The sequence below is a fragment of the Carassius gibelio genome, chromosome A25 (genome assembly GCF_023724105.1).
Source record: "Carassius gibelio isolate Cgi1373 ecotype wild population from Czech Republic chromosome A25, carGib1.2-hapl.c, whole genome shotgun sequence".
Lineage (NCBI taxonomy): Eukaryota > Metazoa > Chordata > Actinopteri > Cypriniformes > Cyprinidae > Carassius > Carassius gibelio.
This window is the reverse complement of record NC_068395.1, coordinates 16,278,511-16,295,660: the sequence shown is the minus strand read 5'-3', so window position 1 is coordinate 16,295,660 and position 17,150 is coordinate 16,278,511. Positions and strand designations below refer to the sequence as shown.

At 41.5% G+C, this 17,150-nt stretch overlaps 2 protein-coding genes across 6 annotated transcripts; both read right to left on the bottom strand.

Annotated features, from left to right (window-relative positions):
• Positions 1 to 180: 180 nt before the first annotated feature.
• Positions 181 to 10,600, bottom strand: nfatc3b (nuclear factor of activated T cells 3b). 5 transcript variants are annotated; one of them, XM_052544102.1, is made up of 10 exons: positions 10,092 to 10,600; positions 7,408 to 8,551; positions 7,058 to 7,220; positions 6,028 to 6,227; positions 5,281 to 5,453; positions 4,573 to 4,713; positions 4,372 to 4,427; positions 4,064 to 4,223; positions 2,234 to 3,010; positions 181 to 857 (listed from the first exon to the last, which is right to left on the bottom strand). In XM_052544102.1, exons 1-10 carry the CDS (start codon positions 10,177 to 10,179, stop codon positions 790 to 792), a joined length of 2,970 nt encoding a protein of 989 aa, XP_052400062.1. In that variant the 5' UTR covers positions 10,180 to 10,600; the 3' UTR covers positions 181 to 789. The 5 variants fall into 5 exon arrangements, with proteins under 5 accessions (XP_052400062.1, XP_052400061.1, XP_052400064.1 ...); XM_052544101.1 differs by having other exon boundaries at positions 4,363 to 4,427; positions 10,092 to 10,599; XM_052544104.1 differs by having other exon boundaries at positions 2,234 to 3,007; positions 4,097 to 4,223; positions 4,363 to 4,427; positions 10,092 to 10,598.
• A 302-nt stretch (positions 10,601 to 10,902) lies between these two features.
• On the bottom strand, positions 10,903 to 16,532 carry dus2 (dihydrouridine synthase 2). The gene is made up of 16 exons (XM_052544126.1): positions 16,375 to 16,532; positions 15,906 to 16,079; positions 15,769 to 15,814; positions 15,589 to 15,680; positions 15,395 to 15,438; positions 15,212 to 15,272; positions 14,916 to 14,963; positions 14,768 to 14,833; positions 14,571 to 14,641; positions 14,409 to 14,495; positions 14,144 to 14,312; positions 13,901 to 14,022; positions 12,061 to 12,204; positions 11,884 to 11,971; positions 11,717 to 11,790; positions 10,903 to 11,620 (listed from the first exon to the last, which is right to left on the bottom strand). The coding sequence occupies exons 1-16, from the start codon at positions 16,378 to 16,380 to the stop codon at positions 11,359 to 11,361; spliced, it is 1,554 nt and encodes a 517-aa protein (XP_052400086.1). The 5' UTR covers positions 16,381 to 16,532; the 3' UTR covers positions 10,903 to 11,358.
• Between the last annotated feature and the right edge of the window lie 618 nt (positions 16,533 to 17,150).

Genomic DNA, 17,150 nt, shown 5'->3' with positions numbered 1-17,150 from the left:
GATTAACAAAACTATATTGGTGCTATTTTAGTACCTGTTGTAGCCTGTGGTACTTGTTTGGGGCACTGCACACAAATTATGGATACTTTTTTAACCATAAGATCATTATAAGCGCACTATATGGCTTAAAACGAATTCATTTTTTCATATAATAATGAAAATAAAAACTAGGAGTCCTAGAAGATTGTCACAAAATGCCTTTTATGTTCAGTAAAAATTCATAAATACAAAGACATTTCAAAAGACTATCAAGCAATGGTAAAAGTATGAGAAATGTATCTACTGAAATGCTAACAGTTACAGTGAACAATCAACAGATCAAACATGAGATTGTGCTTTATATGCTCAATGATGCATATTTTAATAATTTATTCCAAGCTTCCTATGATTATCATAATTTCAAAAATAGATTTTACATTTACAATCAAAATGAGAAAACTAAAGACATTTTTTTTTCTTCCAAAAGAACAATAAGAAGGCCGGTCTGGTTAAGGCACACACATTGACTGGTCCATATTTTACATTCACATTTGATATGCTCAGTTTAGAGGAAAAAAAATAATTTCCTTGATTGAATGCATTCTCTATTAGGCTGAGAACTTTGTGTACATGGTGGCTTATAGAAAATAATTTCTACATGTGCAGTAAAGCGAGATGCTGCGAGCAAAACAGAATGAGATGTCCATCCAATTCTCTGACGATCAGTTCAGCAGCTGTACTGAAGTCCTGTTAAAAATGCATAGTTTGTATTGATCTTCTAACGGTGGGACACTTGGTCCATGAGGGGAGTTACTGCAGACTGTCGGCACTCTCTGAATCTGGAGTCTCAAACAAGTCTCTTACAATGATTTCACTTACTGCAAAGGAGAACGAAAAAGCAAATAATTAGGTATGAAATGTTTAGGACTGAACCTCTCTCTCTCTTTCCCAATCTTCAACTAGTTTCTGAAATACAGCGTGTTTCTTTGACTTTCCAATAACCAAACAAATCTATTAATACACTTTAAACACACAAGAAGTTATTTACAACATGACATCCATTAAGCATATGAAATGGGAAACAGAGTATACAGTGTGGGCTATAAATACATCTCAGTCCATAAAGGAAGCTGTGCATTTGGACAAGAATCTGTTTGAGTGAAGCTGAAAGACATCTCCCTCTTCCTCTCCCTCTCTCTCTCCCTCTCCCTCTCCCTCTCCCTCTCCCTCTCCCTCTCCCTCTCCCTCTCCCACACACACACACACACACACACACACACACACACACACACACACACACACACACACACACACACACCCTGGCAGTGAAGGGAACACGATGCCGGACAACAGCGCTCACTCAACAGGGGTATTCCAGTCCACTGCACCTGTGCTGAGACATGGTCACAGTGGGCCAGGTAAAAACGGGTGCCACAAACAATAACAACACATTCTGTCCTAGGGTTTGGCTAATTATGAACATAAATATTTATCATTGAAATGTGCTATATATAGCAGATCTCATGTGAAGAATGTAAAACTGTCACAATACAGCGGTGTAAAACTAGCGCTGGATTAGCCTTGGCAGTATATTTAGCTCTTTCAGTGACTCCATGCGATGACAGTATCCTCTTTCCCATCACACTGCGGGACAGTGGACTATAATTAGGTCCGCACTAAACAGGTTCCAGACACTAAGGGTGGCAGCTGCTAGTTTTTTTTTTCTTGAGAGTAAACAAAAAGCCTGGCTAGCATATGCCACAAAGCTAGCACAAATTTTGTTATTGTAGCTTGGGAGGAGTTATTGTCCCAGTATGAGACACGTTACGTGTGAAATTACATATAAACATAACACGGTCTGGAATAAACTGATACAATCACAGTAATACTTGCTGGTGATTTGAAAATGTTAATGGATTGCCTCATTTCTGGGTCACTAAAAGTGAACATCTTTGTCATACTTGATTACCAAGTTTAAAAGCAGAAATGTGAAGCGCGTGTGTTTGTCCTCTATTCAAAAATGTGTTGCTTCTGCAGGAAACTTGACTAAATCTTGTTTTTAGTATTGGGATTGTGGTTTCAGACTTACTATTAATTATTGTGTCCAGACCTTTGAAAACGTGATATTTTGTTGTTTATTTTGGGGAATCACTTGCCCTATGTACTAGTTTTGCTTGTCAAAATAAATTTCTGCGGTAATCAACTCTGTCCACTTAACTTCATTGCTTTAAAATGGTTCTCCTTGGAGTCTTACCATCATCAAGAGTGATATCCTGTAGACCTATGGACCGAAAGCCTAGCTCTTTCTCTTCCTCTGGTTCCGGTTTAATGTTAAGGAGTTCATCATCTTGTGACATACTGAAACTTGTGCTGGACTCCTGAAGAGATGCACCTGAAGATTGAGGGTCCATCAAACTCTGTCCGACAGACGGTGAGTTAGAAGGCACTTTGGGAAGAGTAGGCTGATGGGGAAGAGGAAGCCTCTGGGAAGATGAAGACTGTGGGAATTGCACCGGATCCACAGTGTGCAGACCAGATGTGTTGGACACTGAGATAGGGCCAAGGTTGTGGAGATTTTGGCTGTGCTCTGTAGGTATGCCTTGGTATCCTTTGCCTAGTTGAGACCTTGGTTGCTCTGCTAAGATTTGGGATGACCTGCAGCCTTGCAGTGAGCCACCAACCATTGGAAGACTAGGTTGTTCTTTGTAGGACAGATCCTGTTGAGGTTTTTGGAAGAAGGGGTTGTTGAAATCCACCAACGAGGAGAGAAACATAGGGTGAAGATCTGCTTCGGCATTAAGGCTTCTTTCTGCTGGATGAGAGCGGCTCAGATAGAAAGGATCCTGAGGTGAGTAACTGAGATCGATGGAAGATGGATCACCAACTATCCCTTCGGACAGCAGCCACTGCTCAAGAGGCTGGACCTCATCTGAAGCACACGGGTCTCTGGTGGTGATCAGACCTGCTGGGGAGGAAGGATGCTGCCCTCCAAGGTCCGTCCTTATGCCAAACTCCTGCTTCACCTGCACTGCTGGGAAGGAGGATGTTCAGCACATTACAGATTAGCTTTATGAGCATTTCTGCATTTCTGAAAACAATTGAACATTGGTATACAATTTTGACCAATCGTGATCTCCGAGCACATGGTGCTTTATAAACATAAACAAATCCAATTTCCCTAACTACAAGCTACAAGATTGGTAAGCCCAGGGTCAATGTCCTGCAGAGTTTTGAGCTTAAACACACTTGTCTGGAAGGTCCTAGTGAGTCTAAAGACCTTGATTAGCTGGTTCAGGCGTATTTAATTAGGGTTGAGGTTAAACTCTGAGGGACAATGAAAAAAATGTGTTTTATCACATGTAAATTCCTGTCACATGCACATGTTGTTGGTTAAATGAACCATGTGTGGTTTCAGTGGTCATCTTACATCTTTCTTTTACACCGTTAGTGCTGACTTAAGATGCATCTTAACACCAGGTGGAAACAGGTTATCTTTCATCAATTTGAGTTGTGTCAGTAACCATTATCAGATCTTATTTTTTTAAGAATAACATATATTCTGGATCTACATAAATGTTCTTCTAATTGCTTCTATGCAGACATTCCTAAAGAATATTCATTATTAGGGATGCACGATAATATCGGCACAACATCGGTATCGGCCGATAAAAGCTTAAAATGACCATTATCGGTATCGGCCGATATGAATATTTCTGCCGATGAGCCAAACCGATATTCTCCAAGTGAAATAATTGACCTGTTTTTCAGATGTGAATGTCTGTCTACATTTGTAAAATAATAAATTTATGGTAGAATCAGTACAGAAGAGATACATGGATTTCTCTTCAGTAAAATTAAAGTTTAAATATATCAGTATATATTTGTAAATATATCAGTATATATTTGTATATATATCGATATCGGCACCGGCCAAAATTATTTAGAAAATATCGGCATATCGAATATCGGCCAAAATCCAATATCGTGCATCCCTATTCATTATTGAATAATCCCATGTTGTTGAACTAGTAGATATTGTTGCATCACGTACATCCGCATTTTTTAACTGAAGTTGATGTATTACCCAGAATACCTCTTGCTGTTGGCTGGCAGTTACCTGAAAGATAGGTGAAGAACTGTGAGGCACTTCTCTTCCTCTTGCCATTGCTCACATAGAACTGCACCTGGGTGGAGGAAGCCCTGGTTTTCTTGTAGTATGGAGGAATCTTTACCACTAAGCTTGTCTAAACAGGAATGGGAACACGAGAAAACTTCAGAGACACCTGTAATAATAGATCTCAATGGGAAGTGTAAAGCACATGTGTTACGCTGTTAGAAGAGTTTGAGGGATTTCAGTGTTTTATTACAAAATCAATAACATACTGTGTTTACATGTTGACTCTTTTCTGGTAAAGCCCTCACATTGACCTCCCATTGCGTTTTACCATCTGGAATGAAAAGAAAAAGGCAATACAAAGGCTCTTTTGTTATTACATAAACTTTCGTCCTATCATACTGATCTAAAACCAGCTCCTAATTACAGCAGAGCAAGTAGTTGTGAGAATAGTTATTGTAAAAGATGATTTCACGTACCAGAGCCCTTTTCTAGGAAGACAACGGTTGACTCTGGATTGATGTTTTGGCCTGTTATAAGCATCTCTTCTCCTCCATTCACAGATCCACAGGCGGGACTAAAGCTCTCGATTTGGGGAAGTTCCTGAGCTAATCGTTGAGCTAGTCAACAGAAAATGAGGAAATGTTTATCAATATGGCTTGATAATGTTTTGAGGCTTTTAGCTGTCAAAGTCTACTAAATCTTCTTCATCATCAGTGTCATTGTCCTATCTGTATGTCATGTAGAGAAAAATTTAAATTATGTCAAATTATGTCTATTTTTTTCTTTTGAGGAAATGGACAAATAATTTTACTGACATCATGTTCACAGGGCATATGCACTTTGCATCCAAAAAATGCTCCACCAAAATGATTTACATAGAAACTGGGGAAGTCATGGCCTAGTGGTTAAAGAGTTTGACTCCTAACCCTAGGGTTGTAGGTTCGAGTCCCGGGCCGGCAATATCACGACTGAAGTGTCCTTGAGCAAGGCATCGAACCCCCAACTGCTTCCCAGGTGCCGCAGCATAAATGATGCCCGCTGCTCCAGGTGTGTGTGTGTGTGTGTGTGTGTGTGTGCACTTTGGATGGGTTAAATGTAGAGCATGAATTCTGAGTATGGGTCACCACACTTGGCTGTACGTCACGTCACGTCACTTTCAAATACATAATCACAGAAAAACTCACAGCATTCTATAGGTGTGGACGCCACCTGCAGTGACAGCACTTTTCCATTGTGTTGAGGGATATGGACACGGAACACAGCACGCACACGGGTGTTTTTACGCCCGATATCAGTCTCGCCTTTGCGCAGCTCGATGTCTGAATTCCGTAGCTTCAGGATCCCAGCACAGTCAATGCTTTCAAGGAAACGTGATAAAAGGCAACCATTAAATATTACAGTCAGTCAACCTCTGTTTATTTAACAAAAGTGCAGTTATCTATGGAAATGAAACCGAAGAGGAACATAAATGGTGCTGTTTTCTGACAGCGGCCCAGAGCAACTTTTAACTATTAGCTGTAAATCCCATTTAAGTAATTTCATTTTGCATATTCATGAGACCAGCATTTAGTCAGTACCATCCAAATATGATTTCTATTAAACACCGGTCCGGTCTGATGTACATGAAGATGATATGAAAATCATTTATGTGACACATCAAGTTGGGTTCTGATATAAGGATTATATCATTGAGGGTAAATCTAAACATTTAAAAGTACAATTTTAATATCTGAAATTTCTAAAAAAGAAGGGTAGCTTTAAAAACGGTTCTGACTTTCACGTTTTCAATTTAGAGCTGCCATCTTCATGATAAGAAGACTAAAGACTAAACTGTCAGCCATGTCAATACATAATTTATGCAAAAAAGCTCCGTCTACGATGCATGCAGGGCAGGGTGCATGTAAATCAGAGGTTTGTTTGTTGACAGGTACCTGGTGCACATATTGTTTTCAGGCAGGAGAGGGATTTCGAGAACTTTGGTGCTGGATATGACAGTCTCTTGACTCGGCGTCGCGACGGTTTTCCCAGTAATCCTGTGCACTTGGTAGAATGGGTGTGGCCTGATGTAACGCTCATCTGCTGTCCCGATGAACATCTGCAGGCTGACGGGTTTTTCATTATAACCTATCAGCTACAGAGGCAGGAAGAAATGATGTGAGTAAACAGACGACTGGTGATCCCAAACGAATCGTTCCTAGATGCATCTCTCTATCCATCACCGTTTTAACGCTCTATCGCTCCTTAAGTACTCAAAGCAGCCCATTTCACACCAACACGCACGAATTAACTCTCCTTTTCTAGTTTTACATGTGATTATCTCTGACAAGCACCTTTAATGGCAAAAATTGTCTGCCATTTGTGTCATAGGTAGCTAGGGTAAACAAACACCGACACATGTAACATTAGCTTGCGCAATGCTAATGTTATCAAAACTTCTGTCCTTAAGACTGGCTGATATTTATCACATGAATCACATATATCTAATCTCTGCTTCTCGCATTTGTAAATTCAAGTATTATTAATTCAGAATGATCTAAACCCATACAATTTAATATTATAATATTAATACAAATAATTAAATACACCCGGACCGTAATCTGGTACTTGAGTCTTGTGCTAGAGCAGATGTCAGATGACCTTTAGGTATGGAGCCAAACCTTTCTTAATTTCTCAGGACAATTAAAACTGCTGTTCAAGTTCAGTGAACAAAATGTGCACGATACAGATGGCACGCTGTGTGATGAACAAAAACATCATAGAAAAGTAGGTAATGATGGATGAAATGCTCCATCAATAATTAACCCCAATCAATAAATCATATGCAAGAAATTCCCTTCACAATTTATTAATGGCACCAGACGGAATTGCAAAAATGAGTTTTTCAACTCCCATTTTCAGATGAACTTTCAACTGTGGGGGAAATCATAACAGGCTAATCTGAGAGCTGGTGCAAACTCTGACCTTAACTACAGGGTGTCTTCCGCAGTCTGATTTAATGGCCCCTCGACTGCCCTCCGTCTCATAATGGGCTCTGTGTTGAGGTTTAGGTTGGATCTCCATCTTTAACTCACACTGGCCACACTGACTGGGCAGAGGGCAGTCCAGAGGAGGTAAAGATGTGGACCTGAGTAGGAAAAAGAAACAGAGTGGATGTAGTTTTTGAGCACGGGCCAGTGAAACAGGACACCCTTTGTTATAGCCCCAACAGGTTCATAAATGATGGAACAACAAGGCCAAAAACTATTATGTAAACGACACTTGTTCAAAACCAAAAGGTGAACAACTGAGTCCTATATGTAGATGCAGTTTACCTGTATAAAGGGGTGCTGACTTGTTTGGGTTTAACCCAAGGGAACTGTGTTGGGACGGCTAAGAAATGTTCCACTATATCCTCTTTCTTTAAACTGGGGAGGGACATGGTTACGCCTGAGTTCAGCGATGGATTTGCAAGACCTGGGTCTTGAAGACTTGAGTCCTCTTGTCCAGTCAACAGAGCCACTTGATCCTGGTTGTGGTTGGCCTGATACGTTCTTCTAGTTTTGGATGGGATGTCTAACTCTAATGGGAAGGTCTGGTAGGGTGCAAATGAGGCTCCTCCCATCCATGTCTCCTCAGTGACACTCCCCCGAGGAGAATGAGATGGTGTTATGTTGGGGGAAAGGTGAGGAGATGCAGAACCAGGAATGAATTCTGCACTGGAATGCCGTCTTTTTCCACATGGAGAGGTTGGGCGAGAAGAAGGTCGTGAGGAGGAGGAGTGTGGACGGGGATTGAGCCATGTTTCGTCAGTGACGCTGGTGCGAGGCGACTGATACAGCGACTGGCCACAATGATATTGTAGAGGTTGCTGATGATGTTGTTGGTAGCGGTACCAAGGATCATCTCCATATGTAGCCAGAGGAGAACCAAAGGGAGACACAAGCGGAGACACTTGAGGAGACGCCTGGGGAGAAGTAAATGGGGACGGCAGAGGAGACGACAGCGGCGACACTAGAGGAGACGCCAGCCGAACTTGAGCGGCTGCCTCATTCAACTCCGCCTCCACGTCATCGTAGATGTGCGAGAAGGATTCGCAGGACGAGGCGTCAGACAACCAGCTGCGGGACGACAAACTACTGCAGGGGCTGGGACACAGTGAGGACGTGTCCCTGTACGATGCATCCAGTGGCAGGAAGAGCTGGTCCCTTGATAGAGACCCAGCACCAGCTTCTCCACAAGCTCCTGCAGACTGGTCCAACTGGTGCGCGCCCAGGTCCTGGTGGCAGTTGGCTGGGATAGAGGTGATTTGGATGCTAGGACAGTCAAATACCCAGCTGGGAGACTCCATGGGTTGGAGGGGACCAGGGTGAGGGGTGCAATAAGATGGGTTTGGACAGCTCTCCTGCTGTTCTGTGGGATGGTGAGGTCCAGGAGGAAAGAGAGGGTAGCAGCTGGCATCATCATCCGATCTGGAGTCTAGAGTAACAGGGAAAAGGTTATTTTTAATACCACTTACTATGCCTATCCTGGCTCATGCCATGTGTCATTTTACTTTTTGACACTACAGACTTTTGCAGTCTGAACATTATCTGGTGAAAGTCAGAGCCAGTGTGTGTTGTTGTTTTTTTAAAAACAAGAAATCACACGACTCCGTTCACATAAAGTGATTTATTTCCCCTCATTTTTGTAATGAGGTGTGGCTTGATTCTGTGCATTGGGAATTGCTTGTATTTCTGAAAAAATGGCTTCTTATATGAAGACATACACCATCGTGATCTGTAGAGGAGATAACTCATTCACCTCCAGACTCTACTCTGTAAAGCTTTCCTGTTAGCCACATGACAGGCCATGAGCTCATCGGTGTCCACCTTGGTTAACCTTATCCTGTAGTCAACTCCGACTATATGACTACACACAAGATGAAGTTATTTAAAAGATTACGATTTTTTCCATGATAATGTGCACTAATGAATTGTGTACATTCTATTTATGATATATTTTTTTTTATATCAAATCTACAGTAGGCTGTTATGTCAGTGACTTCATGCAGCAAAATAATCCTATAACCCTAACCCTAATAACCCTAAAAAATAATCCTTACAAAAACAATAAACTAAAAAAATGATGTTCCCAAGAGCATGAAGAAATCTTCACCAAAGTGAAGCCGCATATGTTACTTCCTCGGCATACTGTTGGTACTCAAGCAAATACATTTCAAGAGATGCTCTTATGGCTCATTCAGACACAAGAGCAAACTGACAGCTGCCAGAAGTGCACCATTAGCGCACACACACACACACACACACACACACGAGCTAGGGATGCTGTCACACTGATAAGACTATCTGTCTAACATTATGTGATACACCTTCATTGCACTCAAGCTTCAACAGTCAAATGTCCAGCAATAAAACCTAGAAAGACGATTAACTGTGAGTTTAACCATTATATCAGTCGTGTTTACCTACAGATGGGGGAAGTTTTATTACAGTGGACATTGTAACTTGCATTAAAAATTATAAGCGCTTACAGTATGTAGGGAAGTATAGTAACATATGCTTACAGAGCCAATCATAACCACAACAACAACACTATTAAATAATATAGGCCTACAAAACCAATCACAGCAGTTGTAGTTTCACTGCTGTATTCTGCGTACTATTCTCGAACACTGACACGGAAACTAAGGAACTTTACAGAAAATGTTTGCATACGTTTTTATTATGATCATTATTATTATTATTATTATTATATATGTTTGGCATGATTATTAGACTTTGACCTTGCTCTTTATGCGCGTCAACTACACGAACTCCTACATTTGATGTTGCGAGATAAGGAAGTGACTTTAGTATTTAGAAAAACAGTTTAATTTATTCATAACATATCCGAACATGGCCACTTCTGCAAAAACATTCTCGACGCAGAGACACGCGACTCTCCTTTTAACCGCGCGCGCTTCATTGATTAGGATCGGAGCGCAAGTGACCCCTGAAAGTCCCACACCCACACAGACCTGAGAGTCCCAGGGGGGACGGATGAGTGCAGCTGCTCTCCCCGAACATCAGTCTGAAGTCCAGCTCCTCTCTGTAGTTAGTACTCATTGCATTAGAGACCTCAGCTCTACTTCCTATTTATTTACAAAAACAAACAAGTCCATGCGTGCGCAAACGCTACAACACTCCCAACTTTCTACAAGCGTTACTTTGCTTGACAAAAGGAGATGGTGTCAGCTCGAAAACCCGGAACACACGGTCCAAAACGTCCCTTTCCCTCTCAGAAGTTGGTTAGACCGAGCCTTTGATGTCGTTTCTTCTCGGACTTTGTCGACTTCCCGCTGCGTTTAATAATCCCATGCTGGGTTTGGTGTTGCTCTGAAGTCTCGCGCACATGTAGATGATGGAGAGAGTAAAGTTACATTTCACCCCGCGACTCCAGACGTGACGTCACGAACATCTGACAGACGGCAAACACGCGCAGAAGCGCGCGCTCGCTCGCGACCTCATTTGCAAACACCAACAAAGCCACCACCGCGCGAGAACAATTCAGAGGACGAGAGAGAGAGAGAGAGAGAGAGAGAGAGAGAGAGAGAGAGAGAGAGAGAGAGAGAGAGACGTCTATAACACTGTTGTTGTCAAAGTACATGCATTATTAAAATATTCCGGTTAATACACAATTGGTTTGTGTACGCTATACAGCATTTTTGGCCATCATTTGTGCATACTAATGCCCAGCATGTTGTCTAGTTATGCAACTTACAAGGTTTTGACATTTGCCAGTGATTTCCTTGCACTGTACATGGGTGGGGGAAAAAAAAGTAGAAAATGCTTAGTTAAACTGGTTTATTTCGCAATAATGCTGGAAACAAAAAGAAATACTTTAAATAAAGTTCTATGACATGTTATGGCACCTCTGGTACTTCCTTGTACTGTAAGTATTTGGATATACAATGCATATATAATATATATAATAACAATATATATTGGATATACAATGTATCGTTCTGCTGAAGCATGGAAATGTGTCAAAATTATTTTAAAAGTGGATTCAAAATTAAAAAATCTCATTATTCCTCCATGCAAAAAAATAAAAGTTGCATAAAGCAAGTAACAAACCACTACTAGTGAGCAATAAGACAGATGGCACCTGATAAAGGATCACTGGATTTAACAAAAAGGCAACTACAAAGTGCAGTTATTTGTCATATAAGACTGCACTTTACACTGTAATGAAAGGAATGAAGAGTCTGTTACAGCGAGCTGACAGTGTGTTTTTGGCCAGTGTTAACGTGTGGTCTGACCACAGACACCATTCACAACTTTCGTCCTGCAGATCATTTCCTCTTCCTCTTCCTGTGGGACTTCACTCATGTGTCTCTTTCGTGCTGCTGACTCACTGTCTTCTAGCGCGGTGTATTTTTTGCCGTCCCTCTTGCGTTTATTTACCAGTCCACTGTGCTCCTCTCCGATCCGCCCCTCTGGAAGCCCGAGCGTGCGTAAACACACCACAGCCGCGGCCTGCTCTGCAAACTTCTTTGATTTCTCCCTGAGGACGGCGAGATGAAGGCAGACAGAAACACAGTACAGTCAATCTCTCCGCACTACTACAGTGTGGACGTAAGTTCATCAAAACCAAACTCACCACAGGGATGAGCGGTACTTTTTATTGTCAATGATAACTGTAGACTGAAAAGCTCGATCTTGAGTTCGCTGTTCCTGAGACGTAAACAAACATATTAATATTCCAAGGCCACAACACTTTTCCAGTTGATCAAGACTGGATATGGAAAAATAAATAAATATACTGACCGTCTCATAAACAGGTTGATCAAGCTTTTCCTTGCGGCTCCACTCCAGCAGGAACATCTTTGGGGAGATCTGAGGAGGGTAATCTCGCCTGGGGAACACAGACACATGCATAAATACAGCAGATGTGATCAGGATAGAGTCCTTACTCTTGTAATGGGACACCCAGGGTCACTTCACCTTTCGAAGCGGACAGGCATCGTGATGACATCATCCTCCAGTTTGGGTTGGTCTGACTGATCGCAGCTGGTCTGAAGAGCAGCTCGTCTGGCCTCCAGCTCAGCTTTGGTCTTGTTGTAGAAGTCAGTCATTCCAAACACCTCACTGCAAATCACACACATGCAAAGGAGATAAACTTAACCAAAACATATTTAAATTAGTGCTGTCAAACGATTAATCATGATAAATCACATCCAAAATAAAAGCTTTTGTTAACATATTTACATTTGCTGTGTATAGATAGATAGATAATGTATATATATATATACACACACACACACATGCATGTGTTTGTATTTATACACAGGTGCTGGTCATATAATTAGAATATCATTAAAAAGTTGATTTATTTCACTAATTCCATTCAAAAAGTGAAACTTGTATATTATATTCATTCATTACTCACAGACTGATATATTTCAAATGTTTATTTCTTTAAATTTTGATGATTATAACTGACAACTAAGGAAAATCCCCTAGTAAAAGTCGCACTCCAGGGGCTAAATATTACGTTATTGGGTTCGCTTTAACCCACAGACATAAAAAAGCTCCCACAGTGGCAGTGTAAAAGTAGTCCAATTCCACGGGAAAACCGCAGACTTGACAACACTGATAACAGTCCTTAAGCCCGGCTCACATTGAGCGATTCTGGCCACGATTTGGTCGTCAGAGACTAATTTTGAAAATCCTAAAAAGATTCCTATAAAATTCCTGAAATCTGTCGTTTTTGATCATTATTTTAACATGTTAACTGACAGCCGATTAATGGCCATTGCGATCAAATTTTAGCTCCGACGAACTTCTGCCAGTGTCAAAAGATTTGGCGCACAATCTTGCAGTGTGATTTCTCCGATTCACTTTTCAAGACAAGCCATGACCAGAATTAATGCTAGAGATTTCTTCTAAGCTCATAAACTCCTGCGCTCTCGTCCACCGCTCACTGAATTCATTGCTATGATAAACACAGATTGCGCTGCCGTTTCATGTGCGCGTGTACCATAGACTGTAAAAAATATGGACGTAGTGTCCGTGACGTCACCCATAGGCTCCTGAATAGCGGTTTTAAAGCCTAAAGTGTGCAGAGCGGGCCGTCGCCATCTTGGCAGTGCGTCACCGCGCGACTCTCCCGGATAATCGAAAATGGGCAAAAAGGCGGGAGCTGATTGCTGAAGCCACGCCCACCTAGCGCAACTGCATTGTCAGCAGCTGCAATCCACCTGTCACTCAAGTGGCCACGCCCTTAATTATGCAGAACTTTAAGGCTTAATATAATTTAAACGGATGAGTTATAAAAAAATTCACCCCCCTCACAGTTGTCATGAAGGGCAAAATGAGCAATATAGACCAAAATCTTTTTTTGAACCAGACTGTAAACATGTTTTTTTCTGCTGTAAAGTTGGGCATTTTAACATGGAGTCTCTATGGGACTGACTCTCTTCTGCAGCCAGCCTCAAGTGGCCAGTCGATGAATTGCAGTTTTAGTCACTTCCTTATTGGTTTCACGAGAGAGAGCGGGAGGTTGCCGCTTGGTGTGTACTAGTGCTGCTTGCACTATTCTTCATAAATACACCAGTATTGCAACCGTTCGTATACTTTTAATGTTAGCCAGCTTTACAGCCCTGCGTGCAATGCAGCTCGCAGTCCCTGAACGTGTCTGGGTTGATTATGTAGATCTCCGGACACGTTTTCTTGCACGCAGCCCGCAACTGAGATCCCACAGTGAGACATTATCATCATGTTCGTACAGTCTGACAAGTACGATCCTAAAATAAAATTCCAGGTGTACAATGCGTGACATTACCATATTTCTTCGTTGGTCTGAGCTGCATGCAGCCGTTTTCCAAAAGGAGACTCGACTCGGTCTCTGAGCATCTGGCATAAGCAGTATTTGGTGTTGAAAGGGTTATTGTCATAACGAACAGCCTGTAGATAAATACAGGAGGAGAAAAAGTTATTTTATGATCCCTGTTCAAAATAGCTATTGTCCTTAACAAATATTATGATTGTTTCCGTAATATTTCGTAGCAACGGTTGTGTCCCTCACATATCTGATGTAGTCCTCCATCACCTCCTCCACAGACAGCGCCCCCTGCTGCCGGAAGATGGAGGGGTTCCACATGGCGGCCCGAGCCATCATCACAGACGACGCTCCTGTCGCCTCGCGAAACTTCTCCATGTCCTCGAATGTCTTCACGATGTCTGAAGAGCCTCCGCTAAACACAAACCAACAGAGGAAAACACTAAGATATCACGAACCAACAAAACTGCTGCACACATAAACGTGTGATAAATGTAAGATGAAGACTGACTTGGCGATGACGGGTATGGACACACTCTCAGCCACAGCCTGGATATAATCACAGTGGACCGGATGCCGCGGCCTCTCTTCTCTCATCCTGACCACACAATATAAAGACGCTCTTTAAAACAAGAGCCAATCCACAAGCACGTGTTTAAAGAAAACCTCTCACCTGCCGTGCACCGCTATTGCTGCCACTCCTGTGTTTTCAATTCTCTTCACTAAACTCACCGTGTCCTCAAGCTGAGAGAGAAAACATCACTTCATTACTAGGACCAGCTGATTCATATCAAGTATTTTTTCATCGTTCAAGATCTTACACAAAGTTATGAAGTACTTGGAAAAGACAGATAGAGCAATGTGACTTACTGTAGGAAGGATTCTGATTTTACACGTGACAGGTTTTGAAATCCCATTCACGAGAGTGCGTAGGATCTGCAAGAGACGAGTGTTTGAGATGTGAAGAGTGGAAAAGAAAACGATTTTATAACACTAATATAATACTAATGAAACTTACAGCTTCAATTTTGTCAGGGTCAGAGAGAAGAGCTGAACCCATTCCTCCCTGTGAGTGAAACGAAAGGAAAATGGATGAACAACACGAATGCAGAGGTTTATTTTTATTTTTTTAACAAGTTAACATGTTATCATTATGCCAAGTTCAATTGAAAGCTTAGAATATTAAAGACACTCAAAAATATTTCTTCTTTACTTTATACCAGTGCTACTCTGGTATTCAGATTCAAAAAGACAGTCTATTTCTAGTTTTAAATAGGATTTTTATGATTTTTCGAACCCTACTGTAACCTGTACCTTGGTAGAGTATTCTTTGGGACAGCCCATGTTCACATCAACAGCTGCCACATCGTTTTCTCTGTCCGGGATAAAACAGACAGGTTAAGCATCAGTTTAAACGTGTATTAACTTAAAGCTGCTGTTTGAGCAAAGCAACAGATAGCAGTCATCCGTGAGCTATAGTACGTGTATCAAACTCACACAAGCTTAGCCACGACCAGCGCTCTCTCCGGATCAGCCGTTCCCTGAACAGAATCAGATCGGGCTCGAGCATTAATCATCACAGAAAACAAACTCACTTATTCTTTATAAATGAAGCTGATAACACTGCACATACTCAATCAGAGATGCCCAGATGTACTGAAATGTAGCAAGTAACTCGCTCACATACTGACCATCTGAAAGACCACGCGGCTCTTCTCTTTACTGCAGGTGCGAAACATCACACGCTCATCTGGAGCAACGAAATCAACCGTCCCCAAAACATCTGAAGACACACACGAGAAGGTTTATTAATCAACTTTTGACAGTGTGTTATATATCAGCATGCTCAGATATAATGTATACTGACGTACCGTTCTCCACTCTCTCACACTGGGCCATTTTGATGTCAATCAGCTCCTGGAATACAACATTTAGTATATTAGAGAGCAAGTGCATGGGGTCGAGCTGGACTGAGTGTGAGGTGCAGGGGTGTCCATGTTCATCTCACCTCACAGTACACGATGTCTGCTCCGTAGTCCAGCGCCAGCAGTCTCATGGGCAGAGTGCCCACCCGCACCATAGGAGCCAGAATCGTCTTCTGAGAGAAACTCAAGCCCTCCTCTCCGTTCATCATCATCATCATCCTCAGCCCACCTCGGCGGAGCACAGCAGGCCAGCAGCTCTTCACGAGGAACACAACACACTGAGAAACACTACACACCAGCCTCACGACCTTCTCAGAGCTGAAACTGTCATTACTGTCTGCTGGAGTCTGTCGATCATTATTATCATACACAACAAGCATACAACGACCCACTTGTTTTCAGAACTATATTAGCAATGACACTTAACACAGCCTAGTACAACTATATTCAGTATCCGAAACATATACAACTATCGAGGAAAAGAACACTGAACGTGGGAGTGATATAATGTCAGTTTTGTGGACATTTATATGACAGAAGAACTGAACTTACGAGCATCAAACAGCACTTCGGTTTACATCACAGCTGCGGCGAACACGCGTGTTCGGCACTCACTTCCGGTTCTGACGTCATCGCAGCGCGACACGAATTTCCCAGAAATTAGATTTATTTCGAATGGGAAAATGCTAATCACGAGCTGAATTTTTCTTTAAATTATTACCGTGTATTCTGTTATTCTCCACGTGTTAACAGTGGAGTAATATGGTAGTCGAGTTTGGGTTATGTAAGAATATGAAGGTAAAATAACGCCAAAACGGAGAGAAAGTGGTGTGTGCTATATGAATAAATGACCAGACGAGGAGGTATTACTAAATCAACCACTAATTATTCAAAATGTGCACACTACAACCGTGTTTTTTCCCGGCTATGTCCCAGTGGCTTAGTTGGTTAAAGTCTGACTAGAGGAAAAAAAAAAATCTCTTTGGATTATTACAACTATACAATACTAATGACCTAAGACTTTTGCACAGTAATGTGTGTGTGGGTGATACTTTCTATTTATTCTATTGTGAATAAAATATAAGTTTATGAGATTCCATTCCTTTTTTTTTTTACCCACAATTTGTAGTGTCCCAACTTTTTTGGAATCGGGTTTGTATATATATATATATATACACGGACACAAATAACAACATGTACCTTAGCAGTAAAATTGTTTAAGACTACGAGAATTGGTTTTTGTCTTTATCCAAACTTACTTTTCAGCTTTTTAGCATAAACCTCAATAAATGTATTATTTATTCTATTATATATGATTTAATGGCTAA